The sequence below is a fragment of the Octopus sinensis genome, linkage group LG23 (assembly GCF_006345805.1).
Source record: "Octopus sinensis linkage group LG23, ASM634580v1, whole genome shotgun sequence".
Taxonomy (NCBI): Eukaryota; Metazoa; Mollusca; class Cephalopoda; order Octopoda; family Octopodidae; genus Octopus; species Octopus sinensis.
In genome coordinates, this window is record NC_043019.1 from 15,809,822 (window position 1) to 15,827,821 (window position 18,000).

The window sequence follows — 18,000 nt, forward strand, 5'->3', positions numbered from 1 at the left end:
TATGAGTGTGTGTGTGTGTGCATGTGTACTTTCTGTTCCATACAGGTAAAGTCAGGTGACTAGGCCATAATCCTCAGCTCTCAGTAACAAAGTGTGGTGGCTGTCACCCCTTGTCTAAACTAAAAGACAAGATTAACTTGCTGGGCTCATAGAAATCTTACATTTTATACATTTTCTTAACAATGAGCCAAACTATCTGTTTTGAGGCCTCTGAAAAATTAGATAACTGATTGTGCTAGTAACTACATAATAAATATTAGTCTTTCCTCCTCACTTTTATTGCCTTTCTCTCATGGTCCATTATCATCTTTTGTCTACAAACACTCATCCTCTCTCCCACTTCATTGCTGTCTGCCAACAATAAGAATAACAATCGGAGATAGGACAAGTCACTTCCCTTTGAAAGTGTAACATCTAAAGACATTGTGATTATCAATATTACAATAATGTTTCAAATTAAGGCATATGGGAAAGAGAGGGGCTAGTTGATTAAATTGACCCCAGCAATTGACAGGTACTTTATAATAATTTATAATTATCATCTGTATTTCCAAAAACACTAACTGACCCCACTTCTAAAAATAAGATCCCTATTTTCAAAACACTAGCTGATGCTATTTTGAAAAATATCAGTTATCCCCATTTCCAAAATGCTTGTTGACCTGACCCAATTTCTGAAAAAGATATTTATCCCTATTTCCAAATCGCTAGCTGACCATTTTCTGTTTCTAAAATGCTGTTTGACTCAACTGCCAAAATATTGACCCAATTTCTACATAAGAGGAAGTGCTAGTTGATCCAAGCTGCTGCTATAAATTTATCCAAGGGGGCAGGAAAAAAAAAAGACAATATCAAGCCATGCCACTGCCCTTTACATGTTTATCAAGCCCTAGTGTCAATACACTTTTTGGGGAAATTAGGGATAAGCTTCCTGATCTTTCGACAGTATTTCTTCAACAACATGCAGTAGTGACCACATTGGCTTCCATCATCATCATCATCATCGTCATCATCACCACCATCTTTAGTCCGAGCTGCAATAGAAATAGAAGGATGATTTATAAATATGGAATAAGTGGAGTAAGGATAATGAATAAAGAGTGAGGATAATGAATGTTGAGTGGGGATAGGGAATGGCAAGGGTGGATAGTGAATAATCAATCACTACTTATTGAAAGGATTGTTAAGAGTTTAGAAATTTTTTAGTGACCAAAAGGGAGGGGCTCATTCTATGGGCCCTTCCAAGCCAAGTCCATTTTCCATGCTGGCATGGGTTGGACAATTTGACAAGATCTGACAAGCCACAGAGGTGCATTGAGCTCCAATGTTAGCTTTGACATGGTTTGTATGGCTGGATGCTCTTCTTAATACCAACCATTAAACGGTGTGTACAGAATACTTTTTTATGTTGAGATACACAGCCTTAGTTTCAAATCATCATCATCATCATCATCATCGTTTAACGTCCGTTCTCCATGCTAGCATGGGTTGGACGGTTCGACCAGGGTTCTGGGAAGCCAGAAGGCTGCACCAGGCTCCAGTCTAATCTGGCAATGTTTCTACAGCTGGATGCCCTTCCTAACGCCAACCACTCCGTGAGTGTAGTGGGTGCTTTTTACATGCCACCTGCACAGGTGCCAGGCGGGGCTGGCAACGGCCACGGTCAGATTGGTGTATTTTATGTGCCACCGGCACGGAAGCCAGTCGAGGCGGTGCTGGCATCGGCCACGAGTCGGATAGTGCTTTTTACGTACCACCAGACCAGGGATCCTGGCTGGTTCAATTCGATTTCGATTTCGCTTGCCCCAACATGTCTTCACAAGCAAAGGGGGTTGGCAAGCTTTGAAAATAAAGAATGTATTTAAATAACTGCTGGCATTTAGAATATATAATTAACATGAAATTATGATGGAAGGTTTTATTTAGATTACTTCGAAACAAGGGTGGTTTCTGGTGGGTTGGTATTGAAATGATTAAGGGGGTTATAGTTTATAGTGGGGCATTGCTCGTGTTGGGTTGGGCAGAAGTAACATTTTCTTGTTATGTACCATAATTGTGTTTTTTGTGCTGATTAAAAAAATAAAATTATCATGGTGTTTTTGAGGTGTTTGCCATGAAGTCAGAACAGGTTTGGTGGTGGTGGGGAAAGGGGACTCAAGGTTGTAAGTAGATGATGATGGATGGGGAAAAATAGGGAGAAAAGCAGAATGGCATCATCTGTGTATAAGAGTGGGTGTTCTTGAATATTAAATGACTAAAGTTTATTTACTGACTCGTAAGGTTATTTAAGATGAAGATAATGAATGGGTAATGAAGGTATTTAATGGTCAAAAAAGATAACAAAAGGTCAGTGTGTGTGTGAGAGAAAGAGGTGAGAGGTAGATGTGGTGGTGAAGAGAAAATTGGGTGATGACACAGTAGGTACTGGCCTGAATGCTGGGTGGAGGGTAGGTTATTAGTGACTTCAATATACAAAGAGCAACAAGAAAAAGTAAGGTCCATGGGAATATCAGTATTAACAACAGTAGGATCGGGTTTAGGGTTTAATAAAGCCCATAATGAACAGTGTTAATCTTAGTGGTGTTGGGTGTTGTTGAGTAGTGTTTAATCAACGATGGGAAAACAAACTTGAAATACAAAAACTGACAGTCACAAACGTGCAATGCAAAAAGTAAACCACCGTAGATTTGCAGCACAAGAAACAGTCTTGGACTTGTAGCACACACACAAAAAAATTCAGTCACAGATATGTAACACAAGGGACAGACAGTTAGAGATTTAATGAAAGCAGCAAACTTCTTAACTTTTTAGCATTCAGATTTTGCCTTTCAAACCTATCCAACAATACCATTCTAAAAATAGACAGTCACATCATTATTTATCTCAAAGCTATGAGATAATGCATAATTAATTCAAAAGATAAGCATTATATTTGATAGAATTATCCAACTGCTAATTAATGGGTTGATGAATGTTGAACCATCAGGATACACCAATTGGCTGCACATGCACAACTTCAGCAATAGGTACAGAAGTAGGTGCCAGAAGTGGGGTACAGTCTATGTACCTGTAAATAGGTACCATTTAGCTATAGACAGTAGCAGTACGGGTAATTGGTGAGTGTTTAACCAAAAAAAAAAATGGATAGTTATCACCAAGTCCAAATCCTTCTCGAAGGAAGAAGGCTAGTCACTGCAGAATGGTATCCTATTCAAAGTGAAAATGTAAACAACTGCTTCTCAAACAAAACAAACACATAAACAAACCAAGGGAAAAAAACCCACAAAAGCAAAACAAAACCAAAAAAAAAGAAACATTGTGTTATTATCAGCTGATCACACCAATGTTTTGATGGTGAAATAGCCTACCCAAATAGTCTTTGAAAAACCTGCCACACAGATGACATAGCATCTCATTTTGGATTGTCGGGCCACGGAAGCTATTCAGACAGACAGCTGGAAGAAGAGCAGAAAACAGGAAAGCCCGATTAAGAGAGAGAGAGACAGAAAGAGACAGGGGGAGAGGAAGAGAGAACGTGAGAGAGACAGTGAGAGGAAGAATCAATGCTGAAATGGTAAAAAAAAAAAAAAAAAAAAAAAAAACTGGCAGAATATGTAGTAGTTTCTACTAAGGAATGGAAACACAGCTCTATAGAATGTAGAATTAGGGAGACAGGCAAACGGGGGAGGGGGAGAGAGAGAGAGAAAAAAAGAGAGAAAAGCAGAGGTAAGTAGATAGGTAGGTCATTAGATTGGTATGTAGGTAGGTAGGTAGGTATGCAGAGACAGACAGACAGACAGCTGAGAGATAAATAGGGAGAGAGAGAGAGAGAGAGAGAGGGGCATGAATTCATTGACAGAAAGACAGACCAAGACAAAAATGAATGACTACTACCAAGAAATAAACCAGTTTCTATATTTAACAAAAAGATTAGAATTTAATACAATCCAATGGAAATAAATCTTCAAAAAGCTATATATATATAAAAAAATAAGCATAATAAAGAATAAAACACTAAGAAAATATGAAATATTAACAAAAACTAATTATACATTTCTCAATTAATTGTCAAAAACCTCAAATCTAACAGAACTGTTAAATTCGTTAAGATGAATTACCTTGGGATAAAAAACCTTCTTAATTAGGAATTATTTTCCCCAATATTTTCCAGAAGCTAGAAGGCCAATAAGACATATAAACAATGAAAATCATGTTGGCACAACAAAACCCACAAGTGGCTGCCTGTGTGTGGCCAAAGGAGTTCATTGGTGATCAGAGAAAGCACAAGAAGAAGCCAAAAGGATTAAACACAAACCAAAGAGAAATTAAGAAAGCCAGGAAGTCTTACTGGACAAACAGATGTTAGTTCCATTCAACACCAACCATTAATGGATGTAAAACTGAGAAGGGGATAAAACAGAAATCAAAGCCATGCTGGTCCCAGAATCAGATATCAATACAAATAAATGCAGTTAATGGAGATATTTGGGGGCAAAGAAGATTTAACAAGAACTTGTTAAGGTAATATTTCGGGGTTAATAATTTTATAAGACTGGTCATGAAGTTAATAGCAATAGTAGTGGTGGGGGTTTAGGAGACAAAAAAAAAAAAAAAAACACCAGTACAAAACAAAAGCATAAGTTCTTGGCATCACTGTTGGCTTTAAACAACTCAATAGCCATTCCAGAGAGTGATTTATTAAGATTATAATGACAGACTAGACAAGTGAGACGGGAGAAGAGGGTAAGTATTGGTTAATTTGAGAATATGTTTCCTCATGTGATAAACTATTTGAAGAATCCAGTGCATCAGTGTTCAATGGCCATTTCCATGCTGGCATAGGTTGGACAGTTTGACAGGACCCATCAAGGCACAGGGCTGCAATGAGCCCCAATGTCAGCTTTGGCATAGCGTCTACAGCAAGATGCCCTCCCTAATGCCAACCACTTTACAGTACATATTGGGTGATTTATTATTATTATTATTATTCCACAGGTACTAGTAAAGTTGCCAAGTAGTTTGCAAAATAAGATGAGAAAAAAGGGAAACGGTTGGAGGGGGGGGGGGCACAATTAAATTAGCAGAGTATTTGAGAGGTGGAAGTGATGGGATGAAATAGCTGAGAGATTTTGTCACATTACAGAAGAATATAATTTCCACTAATTTCTTAGAAATGAGACAATTTTATTAAATAAATAAAATGACAAACTTTCAACACTAACAGACAATTTGTTCACAAATTGTATGAACTAGGAGATAAGCACTCGATAAATTTAATACAGGTGGGTGACAGGAGATTGGTGGTAGTGGTTATAGTGATGGCAACAGTGCTTTTTGGTAGTGAGTGTGCTAAAAACTAAATTGAAGAGGGCAGGGAGAAGTGAATGAGAGGAGAAGGTGGAGGAATTGGTGATGGTGGTGATGACTGGAGAAAGTGAAATAAGTGAAAAATTTCCAGTTATACATACCTGAAGAATTGGTAAACTTCCTTATCCCTGTGTAGAGTCATTTATCTCTCTGCAAACCTTCAACTGGTGAGCTGGTCTGTCACTCCAGTTGGTATTAGAGGTGGGTTTACGTAGAGCTTTTTATATATATATCATATTTATAGTAGGGTTTTGTTGTGTATTTTTTTTTTGTTGAAGGAAGAGAGAGGGTTTACAACCAACAAAGGGAAAATGACAGCAAGAAAAAGAAAAGGGCAGAAAAGAAGGAGAGAGGAGGAGTCATCAAGAACTGAACGAGCCGAAGATGACTGGATATTCAACCTGTTTTGGTGATGGTAAGTTTTCACACTGGAGGCAGGTACAGAGAGAGAGAGAGAGAGAGAGAGATTACATTTACAAACATAATCAGATGCTCTCACACATGTGTGGAGAGAGAGAGGGGGGAGAGAGAAACATATGCAGATAATCAGGAGAGAGAGACATTACACATACAAACAACCAGATGCTCACACACACACACACGTGTGAAAGAGAGAGAGAGAGAGAGAGAGAGGAGAGGATAAAACTGAGAAAGAAGTGTTATTCTTCATCAAGACTTGTGGAATAGAGACCACTTGCTGGGATAAAGGATTGTGTATAGTGATGTATAGTATAATATTTTATAAACATCGAGAGCAGGGATCAACTGATTCATAGTCGGCACTCCACACACCTAATTCTAGCTCCAAAACTGCAAATTCACAATCCCCCCAACATTGGTGTCATAGCTAGTAGTTCATACATCAAATTTTAATTTTATAACTACCAGCCTACACCCTGCATGACAAGAAGCTCGTTTCCCAATCACATAGCTTCGGGCTCACTCCAACTGCATAGTACTTTGGGCAAGTCTTCTACTGTAATCCCCGAACCAACCAAAGTTTGTAATGGATTTGGTAGACAGAAACTAAAGTTTGTCGTGTGTGTGTGTGTGCAAATGTCACTGTCTCCTTGTCTTGATATTACATGATAAATTGTAAACAAGTGTCACTCTCATGCAAGTGGTGTCCTTTGCTTCCAATCTTCCATGAAACATGTCTGGCCGGCCACAGGGAAATATTATTTTATTTTAAAAAAGGTGAAGGTTGCTGACAATGAAGGCATTTAGCCATATAAAATCCATCTTGACAATTCTACTAGACCCATGCAAGCATGGAAAAGTGGACATTAAAATGACAATGACAATGTAAGGTGGATGGTGTTAGCAAGGGCATCCAACTGTAAAAACCCTGCCAAAGCAGACAGTGAAGCCTGGTGCAGTCTTCTGCCTAGCCAGCCCCCGTCATACCATCCAACTCATGCTAGGATGGAAAATGGATGTTAAATGAGGACTACAATACTCCACACTGTCTTAACAGCAGCTCAACATCTGATAGACACCCCTTGCTCATCATGGTTTTAATATCCAGTTTTCCATTTCCATGCTTTCATGGGTTGGACAGTTTAACAAGGCAGATTTTTTTTCACTCAGATCTCCTTTCTATCACCAACCTTTCACTGTTGTTCTAAGTGAGGTAATATTTCCTCATGGTTGGGCATGCTTTTGCAAAATATAGGAACTGAATGACACTGCTTATACGACAGTGACACTTATTTACGACAATCACACTATGTCAAGAGAAAGAGACACAAACATATACACACTCCTATACACATATGATCAGCCTCTTTTAGTTTCCTTCTACCAAATCTACTCACAAGGGTTTGGTTGGCCCAGGGCTATAGAAGAAAACATTTGCCCAAAGTGTTATGCAGTGGGACTGAACGTGAAACCATGTGATTGGGAAGCAAACTTCTTAACCACACAGCCATGCAATATATTAATGGCCTTATACTCCACAGTCAGCTGAAAGACTAAGACAACAGCAATGAAATCGTAATACAGAATAGCATTTGGTGTTATTCTGTCTTTTGCTTAGAAACTCATCAAATCCTAATTTATTCATCACTTATTTTCTCAAATCAAATTTGTTAATTAAACAGGAAGGTAATAAAACTAACTACTTAGTTATGAAGAAGGCTGAGGAAAAATATATGTAACCTCCATTGTATAAATACATACATGGAAAATTTAAACCATTTCTCTATAAACTGAAAAAATGATGAACAGCCTTAATCAAATTTTCGAACCATATTGACTTCTCATCAGAGGTGCCTACATTATTTTGACCCATCCCAGATAAGCTACCTTTTATGACGAGTTGCAGTGCATGTGAGCATTCTACAATGACTTCATTATTATTACTACATAGTTTTAGCTTTGGCCCATGTATAAGTTGTAACCCAGTTTATTCAGCTAAAATGAAATATAAAATCAGGTGACTTGTACATGAGCAAAATATAATGTGTCTGGCCTGTATTACTTTACCTTTTCCATACTGAATTGACAACCCTGTTTTGAGTAAAACTGTAATTTTGTTAATATTTATCTTTGGATTAAATCAAGGAGCAAGCAGAGTGGGAAAGGCATGCAAAAAAGAAGAAAAAAAAAATTACAAGAGGAATTAGTCCGAGTAAAAAACAATCTCACTTGATGAAGAATGGAAGCACAAATATGATTATGTAATTTTTCAATGGCGGTATGATTTGGTGGTTGGAAACCAAATATCAATTAAAATGAAACATGAAAAACAAAAAATTAAAAAATTCATTTAACAAAACTGAAGTTCTTTTGTTAGTAATCCGAAGCCATCAGTTTTGACAGGCAGAAAGGGTCACCAAAGCTAAAATATAAAATACCAAAGTGCTGGAGGAAAAAGAGAAACAAAACACCTCATTTGTTATGACCATATATGGACATAACAAATATAGGAGTTGATTTAATAAAATCTTATTGGTGGGTGTGGCTTATGTTTTTTTTTTTTATTCATAACTCTATGTAAAGTTGAAATTAGAAAAGTCTTAACCAGTCATTTTGTACATCCTAATTTGAAACTTTTGCAACTCATAGACTTACGGAAAGAAAAGAGAAAAATATATCAACAAAAATTAGAAAATCTTGCTTTGATGTTTTCTGAGAGCTAAAGAAAAGTTTGTTTAGTTATAAAAAAAATACAGGTGGTCAAAATGGAGTGAAACTAGTAGTCCTGGTGTAGCCATGCAAGAGAGATAAAACAGTTTATAAATCATTTCTGCAACAGCTGAAAAGAAAAGGCTAGATTATGGATTCACAATAATAATCCTTTCTGCTATAGGCACAAAGCCTGAAATTTGTGGGGAGGGGAATAGTTGATTACATCTACCCCAGTACATAACTGGTACTTATTTCATCAACCCCAAAAGGACAAAAGGCAAAGTTGACCTCAGTAGAATTTGAACATGAAGATGGATGAGATACTGCTAAGCATTTCACCCGGCAGGCTAACATGTCTGGAAGCTCATTGCCTTTGATTCACAATAATAATAATAATAATTACCATTGTTTTAATGTCTACTTTTTCGTGCTTCGATGGGTCAGACACAAGTACATTGAACCATACATCTATCATCGTTTTTATACTTCTTCCCCCTCATTTTGGTATGGATTGGACAAAACTAATTGAGGCAGAATTCTATGATCGGATGTCCTTCCTGTCACCAACCATTCTTATGATTTCAACTGAGATACGTTTTGTTTCTCTGGTCTGCACACAGAACTGCTGAGCTACACAACAAATTGTTCATGGCAGATATAAAGCAAATGCATCATTGCTGAAATGGTACCAATGAGAAAATACATAGAAGCAGACAGGCACACACAACATGTGGGCTGATGACTTACACCGACAAGAATTCCTTGTTCATGAGGTTGGGTCCAGTCCTTGACCCCCTATCATAAGGGGTGGTTCAGATGTTTTTCTAACCCACTTGAGCCAGGAAAGCACTTCCTGATACCTTAAATGTGATGCACATCTGTCTTGGGGCACCATAAGATCTGTTATTGCTTTGTTTCATGTGGCTTCCTCTACCAACTGTCCTCCTTAGAAGCATTGAAGTTGCTCACTGACTGACCCAGATATGGTGGCATGCCAACGCCGACTCCTGCAGGCTAACAATGGGTACCAGATGCTGGACACGGTTGCAGCACCAGACATGAAGGAAAATAATAGGCAGCAGCAAATGACATGCCCAGCCTGAGTGCAAAGCTGCTAATAAAGCACTAACCAAGCATGCTAGTAAGGCTTCCAAACAGTTTTTATTCACCAAGTAGCAATTACGAGGCGTTGGTCAGTCAAAGGCTATAAAAGATATCCTGCATGTCAACATCCAGAGGCCAACAAAGGGAGCATCCAAGTGGTCACCTATATGCGCACACATCTGAAGGCAAAGCAACTTCCCTGATGCCACAATAATATATACCCAATTCCCTCTCTATATAAAGTGAGAGGCTCTGAAGAAACCATTCTAAAACAATGTACGGTATAAACAAAATGTGGTCTTCAACTCATCCAGATGAGAGGTAAATTGACCGAGAGATAACTTGGTCAGTAATGACTCATCTGATCCATGCCAATATAGAAAAATAAATAATAAAATGATATATATAAACAATTTACTAAAATAGTGGTGTAATAATAGAAAGGCAAGAAATTGCAGCAAATAATAACAGAACAAATACAAAAGAAAAATGTACAAATTAGAAGAAAAAATATAAAAAACAATTGTTGTTTGTATGTTAAGTGGTTGAAAACAAAAGCAGGTCAAAAATAATGGTTCAAATGTTCAATTAATTTTTGTAATAGACTTTCCATAGATCACCTCTTTCTATGTCACCTATAGCCCTCCTTTTGTTACACCTACCCTACAATGTCAACCTAAAAATAAGCAATCAGATCATCGAAATCTCAAAGCTATAAGATAGCACACGATTATTTTAAAACAATGTAAATAAATAAGCATTACATTTGATGGAGTAATCTGAATACTGATTGTTTAAAGACAGTCCATAGGAGTCAGGTAGGATGGGGTTACAACGGATCAAACATCTGAGACCCCTCCTGATATCACATATTCTATCATCCAACACTCTTTTCAAATAACAATAAGCAGAGCCAAGCAGAGAGCCTCAGCATGGTTGTTTGACATGCAAGAAATAACAGGCAAATTTCCCTCTGAATCACACCCCATTATCTAAAACCTAAAAATGGTACTAGGTAATGTAGTCCTAGATACATTAAGTAGAAATATAAAAAAAAATATAGGTTGGTCATGGCTGGAACAGTTTTGATCATAGACATGTTATACTGGAGATGAGCCCTGGACTAAGCAATTGCAACCATAACCAGTAATACTAACTATTAGACATCAGATAATGTAGTTCTGTATGGTTGAATAAATAAAAGACAGGATGGTCACGGCTGGAACATTTTTGATCATGTTTCTGTTGGATCAAGTTCTGACCTGCAAGTAAAGAAAAACAACAAAGCTACTCACCTCCTTCGTTGGTCCTGGCTATGGCTAGTTTACTAAATGGTCCTTTTTCATTTCCTGAGTGAGAACGGATCGAGAACTGGTATTCCGTATATGGTTGTAGTCCCTTAATGACAACAGTTGTCAAATTCCTGGAATAGAGAGAATCACACATATACCCAATGTACCAAATACTGACAACCCAATCCAATATATACTGACCACCCCATTTAAATAGTCCATTAGACTATTTAAAAAGATATTGCAAGCAGCTGAAGAGAGAAAGGTGATCAAGATCTCATTCATTTAAATATATATATATATATATAAAATCAAAATAAGCAACAAGGATATCCAAGGTAGAGTTTCATGTTACTTCATTTTATTATCCTTGTTGCTTATTTTGATTATAATCATCCCATTTGATTTATATGGATAATACCATACAAAATTCTGGTGCCTTTAACTTAAGTACCATATTCTTCTGAATCTACGTTTTGCTGAACTCTTCCATCATTAGATGACATATGAGGGTTCGACAATTTCTTACCGAACAACCACACAGATGATTTGTTTATAGGGATCAAACGTTTTGAGTAGACATAAGCTCACTCCCTCCATCAAATCAACATTACCTGTATAGGTGCAACTGGGTGCCACATGTCAGATGCTGAAATGATCACAGAGCAATGTAAAATGAAGTACTTTGACCAAGAACACAATGCAATGCCCAGTCTGAGAATTGAACCCACAATCTCGCAATCGTGAGTGCAGCATCCTAACCACTAAACCATGTACCTTCACGTGTGTGTGTGTATGTGTTCCTCAATGAAAGAATACAGTCACTAAAAAGATAAACAGGGTCAGTACTTACAATCCAAAGTGTGCACCGGACAAAATTTGAACTTGAAATAACAAGGGACTAAACTGGACATAGTAAAGCATGTAACATCCTTCTAAAGGTATCAGCTTACTAGTGACCATGGCCAAGGTTATAATAGGGTACTATTTATCATCCAACTCACACAAACAGAAACACCCTAACCTTCAGAAACAACAATAATGCCGGGTTGTGTGGTTAAGAAGCCCACTTTGTAACCAAATGATTTCAAGTTCAGTCCTGCAGCATGGCACCTTGGGCAAGTGTCTTCTAAGCTGACTCTTGTGAGTAATTTGTTAACTGGAAACTTTGTGGAAGCTACACGTATGCATGCATGTTAGTCTCCTCCATTGCTTGACAACAGTTTGTTAATGCACTCATAACTTAACAGTTCAGCTAAAGAGACCCAATAGTGTAAGTATCAGATTAAAAAAAAGTACTGGGGCCAATTTGTTTGTCTAAACCCTTCACAGTGGTGCCCCAGGATGGCCACAGTCCAATGACTGAAACAAATAATAGATAAATCCAAAGCCCATGTCAGTTAAGATTTGAACTAGAAATTGCAAGACATCAAAATGGACACAGTAAAACAAGTAGCATTCTTCTAAAAGTGTTAGCTTACCTTAGACAAGGCCATATTACAGCAATATTTAGCTCCCAATGCAAACACATTAACACTCAACCTATGCTGTCGAAAATAAATAAATAAAAATCCAAACCTTTGACTTACGTTTTAAAAGTATTTTCATTGCCGCCATTGGTAGAAGATATCGGACTCCACCTGACTGTGTAGGTTATGTTGGCACCAGCTGCAGCCAAGACTGGCGGGTCCCACGTAAGGTTTACAGCAAACGGTGAGATAGGCCTAGCAATGACCATTTGGGGAGCTTGGGGGACATTGGCCTGGGTGCTGGTCTGGAAGACTCGAGTCATCTGGATTGAGGCTGCTTCTTTGCTTGATGCACTGACAGACACTTGGTAATAGGTGTTGTTCTCTGTAACAGAAGAGGTGGAGGACACATTTGAATTTGGAGTTTTGTGGAGGAAGGTGCTGCAGAGGTAGACCCAACAGACCCTATTAGGGTATGGTGAAATGGCTGCATACATTGTAGTGTGTGTGAATGTGTGTGTATACACACACAGAATGAATGGATACATAAAAGTGGATAAAAAAAAATAAAGCGCAAATGAAAGGAAGACATACAATAGGAGATGCATATTAACTTAATAACATTGAGTTGAGTAAAACTTAATAACCTTTAGCATGCTGAAGGTGAATCATGGCACCATACAAGTTTTCTCCCCTCCTAATGTGACACAATGTGTCTGCAGCTACAGGGGAGAACACTTGTAAGTCAACATAATGTGCCTAAGTGTTAAAGGTTAAAATTATCAGGTTAAATTATATCAATGTGTGTAATCAGTGAGAGAGAGCGCATGTGAAGAATAGACAGTTGGATATATAAAACTAGTGGTGACAGGGTCTCATTCATGTAATATACCAAGTAGAGAAACTGATTATTGCAATGAGAAAACAAAGATATCCTCTATGGAGTGTTTCAAACTTAAAGGAGGGGGAAATAAGAGATAGCTCTAATTAAAACCAGTTGATCAAGATTTTTGAATACACACAATTGGAGTGAATCTGGTGTTTTAAAATAATACCTATACATATTGATAACAAGAAAACTGGGCAGACAGTCAAACACACACAGGCAACACACACACATTCAAATTTTACAGATTCTTAATGGAAGAAAATGAAAACATTCAATACAGGTTGTATTATATACTTCCACTGAATTCTTCTTCTTCATCGTCTTCTTATGAATTAAGTTTTACCCAACTGCAATCTTTCAGGTGAGTGATTTGTCAGAATTTCAAGCTCGTTAAGGAATGGCTTTTAGGTATGACTGTTAATTTAACTGATTAGCTTCTCATTGTTATTATCATGTCTTTTTATTTGTTGTTGTGATGTTACCTTTCATTGGCCAATTCATTGATTGGTATGACCCTATCAGTTAATTTTATAAATATAGGTACATGCATGGCTGTGTGCTAAGAAACCTACTTCAGAACCACACTGCTTCAGGTTCAGTTCCACTGCGTGGCACCTCAGACAAGTGTCTCCTGCAATGGCTCTAAGCCAGCCAAAGCTTTGTCAGTGGATCCGGTAGGAAGCCACAGTCATGCAAGCAATGTCTACTTCCAGCGTCCCATGGAAGCAAGTCCTTGATGGGAAACAAGTGAGAGTTGGTAACAGAAAGGGCATCTGGGCATAGAAAATCTGCTTGAATAAATTCCATATGACAAATGCCAGCAAAGTGAATATTGAAACAATAATGGTGATGGTGTTGAGTATGGTGTGTGTGTGAATGAAGATATTAGTGTAAAGAGGTACATGTAAGAGTGTAAAAACTGAGGAAGAAAACGCTAGAACTGAGAGAGAGGGGGCGGGGTAGGTGCAATGAAAAATAAGGACAATTTTATACAAAGATAAAACAAAAGAATAATAACTTCAGAACAAAAGCAAATCACAAATAAATAAATAAAAAAAAGACAAAATAAGATAAACAAATAAAACAAAAGCTTATTTTTAACAAAACCAAACTGTAACATCACAGGTTCAAATCCTTGTATCGACACAGGTAGAATCTTAGATACATCATCACAGGTATAATCTTAGATACAAGTTACAATATACCTAAACAAAGTAAATGACTTGATTGACTAGCTAGAAGCAGCAGCCAAATCTCCCTCAAACCATGCCTTGTTTTGATAAATAGGCTACATTTAGTTTTGGTGGGGGAAAACAAGATGGTGTCTTCACTGCTGGAAATCCTGTGACCTAGGGTCAAACATTGATCTATAAATGAAAACAGGTAAATTTTTACCTTCTTGACTTGCTAAAAATAAGACAGGTACAGGAAGAACTACAATTATTGCATTCTGACCAAGTCCACCTTGAACACCTTTGCTGTGTTCACCAGAGCCAACAGATAAGGCAACAAGGGAACCTCTATGCAGTCAGGAAAAAACAAAAATGAAACCAAGTCTCCCTCAAATCAAAATATCTATTAAAAAAAATTAAAATTTTTAAAAAATAAAACATTGGACAATGTCGTTCTAGTTGCACTTAGTCTGACTGACAAGACGGTGATGACCAGAACATCGTTGATAATAGCTGGATCAGGAGTGAGCTGGGACAAAACAAAAATAACAGACAATAATTGTACACCAACATAACAGAGAGATAGCACACAAGTTTACAGTTATATATAAGTCTTCTTACCCCCTGGGGTAGTTTTGTGAACAGTTACTATTCACATGTGATTCTATTTTAGTATTTATTAAACTCTCGTAGTGTCAGTTTTATTAATTAGCCAAAAGGTGAATTTTATTTGTATTCCATGATTCATTTTTGCTAATCAACCAGATTGCTGGTTAATGTGTCAATCTTGTAGTTTGGGCTTATTAATAACCCAATGGTTAGTATATTAGTTAAGCTCATAAATTAACCCAAATTTATAAATTAGTCCTGTAGTTCATTTATAAATTAGCCTCATGGATCAGATCTTATTAGTTAGCTCTGAAGTTCCAAAATTTAGACTGACCAATCATCTTTGAGACAGTAACACTACCAACAGCAGCAGTTGCAGTCATATAACAACTTCTTCCTGGAGACTTGTGTACATAGCAACATCAAAACCCGTTTCAGGTTTAAGCATGTAACGTATATAAATTTGAAACCAGTTTGTTTGTTTGTTTGTACATCTATGTATGTGTGTGTGTGTGCACATGTATATATACACACACACACACGGGGGAGGTGACAAGCATAGTTCACTATTATAGAAGGACATATAATCTGATACCCAGTTAAACCTCTTGCATATCCTTAATGGGTTCCACCCTGTTATAAACATTCAGTCTGGGTTTCCTGTCTGAAACTTTCACCCACCAGTCACATAAATCCTGGAAAATGTTATGAGCAGGGCCCTTTCCTCTCTTAACCATAAAAAAAAAAAGAAACACCAGGAAGTTGATGTGGTCGCAAGACATGCTAGAGTAGCAGTTAACTCTCCTTCCAATTGCAATCCTACAACATTTAAGGGGGAAAAAAACATTGGATAAAGTACTCTGGAATACACTATTGATGAGGAGGTAAAAAAAAAAGGTGATGGTCATAACTGGTGTGTCATATCGGCAGCAGGGTGATCTTCATGATGGACTTGGTTTATAGCTGGAGCTGTTTTGAAAAAACTCCACAAATTAGCCTTCCTCAGACACTAAATGAAATGCATTGCTCTTTACACATCTTGGACAGGTCAAATTGATGACATTAATTAATAAGCCTGTAGAGCCTTGTCTTGAACTACTAATACTAGATCTTGCTCACTGTAGCATTGCATAAGAGACCAGCTAAAAAGTAATATTCCAGGTCAATCCAATCAACTTTTGTCAACACCAAAGGTTTCCCTAGGAACATGGTTGCTCTTAACCACCACTAGTCCTCTATAAAATGCCAATATAGAAGTTCCATTTATTGCTTTGCAGAAATATAGAGGGCTGTGGGAACATCATAACACCCTAGATATCAAGTGACATATCTTGAGCCCTGCTTGATCCAGGACTGTTGCTTCAACAAGGCAATGAGCTGTGAAGACATTTGATAAAAAGGGACTACATCAGCTTACTATCTGAGATTCTTTGTAGATGTTGCTATGACAGCATGTCTGTGAATGGGACCTCAACAGCAACAACATGACATATCAATATTTTCTTGTGATGCCACATTTAGTATTGCAATAGTTTACTATAAAGCCATATATGTAGTATGGATAGGTGGATAGGTGTTGGGCATGGCTGTGTGGTTAAGAAGCTTGCTTTGCAACCACGTGTTTCTGGATCCAGCCCCACTGCATGGTACCATGGGCAAGAGTCCTTTACTACAGCCCTGAGCCAACCAATGCTTCAACAAAGCCTGTCATATAAACATACACACACACACACAGTGTGTGTGTCTTCCACACATACTGCTTAACAACCAGTGTCGGTTTGTTCACACCTCTGCAACCTCATGGTTTGGCAAAAGAGACAGAATGAGTAACACACTAAAAAAAAAAAAAAATAAATAAAAAATAAAAAAAAGGTACTGGATTTGTTTGTCTAAGCAGTGTCCCAGAATGACTGAAGCAAATCGAAGATAAAAGTTGTCAGTATGTGTGTGCACACCATACTACACTCAATTTCATAAGTAAATGGATAGCGAGAGAAAGATTTAGCTTAATACTTCTAAACTAGTCCATAATTTCAGAAACAGTAATTGTGCAATCATTACCGCCATCTGAGCAAAAGTGGGGGTACTGTTTTCAGTCATGTTTGTTTGTTTGTCCACGGACAAAATATCTCAAGAACTGCTGGACGGATTCAGATGAAACTTTCAGGGATGTTTGGCCTCATGACTGGCATGAATTAAGTTTTGGGATCAATCTGGTACCGGACAAGGATTCTGGATTATTTTCTTTGTTTGTTTTTACTTAATTTTTGACAGCGGTCAGCTTCATTTTTAATATTCTCATTTGTGAGAGCAGTTGAGTTTATTTCAGATATTCTCATTTTAAAAATCATCTCCAGCTAATCGTTGAGAGGACATTGGTGTTGCCTTGGTTGAGGTTTGAGCTCTCTGAGTGCTCTTATTAATATTTTATTTTGTTAAAAAAAAAAAAAATTTGATAGGCAGTATGATGCTGGTAAGAACAGCTGATATAAATTTGTGATATGTCATATCGTTGGTAGAACATTTATGTAAGGGAACAATATAACAGGTCATATTGGTGGCATATCATCTAGTATGAGGGAATGTGACAGCTCATAATCCAAGTGGTCCAACTGACCACAAATGTGTGTGTGTCTCTGAGATAGATGGGGAGAAGACATGCGCGCAAGGGAGACAACTTTTTCAACTATGTCTACTAAATAAAAATTGAAATATACTAACAAGCCAGGCATTAACAAACTTCTAATAAATCACTGGTGATTTCATGCAATTTATGAAAATGACTGCCATGAAGGAAATTTCTAAAATAAAATTAAGTAGGTTGAAAAAATTTACTTGAAGGAAAAATAACAATTCCTTCATTCTTGAAATATCTAAAGAAATCTGATGAATATCTTTATCAAAATAAATGACGAACAATAAAAATTCAGTCATATTGATATAGTTGGAATATTTAACACTTTCCA

General features: G+C 37.3%; 1 protein-coding gene across 3 annotated transcripts in view; it reads right to left on the reverse strand.

Moving 5' to 3' along the window:
- The window catches only part of LOC115223482 (protogenin-like), a 160,036-nt gene that overhangs the window by 15,157 nt on the left and 126,879 nt on the right, over window positions 1-18,000 (reverse strand). For all 3 annotated transcript variants that reach the window (XM_029794084.2, XM_029794083.2, XM_029794085.2), the window contains 2 exons: window positions 12,485-12,749; window positions 10,899-11,026 (listed from right to left, as the gene is read on the reverse strand). In XM_029794084.2, the coding sequence (XP_029649944.1) occupies window positions 10,899-11,026; window positions 12,485-12,749 (393 nt within the window). The remainder of the gene's footprint in view (window positions 1-10,898; window positions 11,027-12,484; window positions 12,750-18,000) is intronic.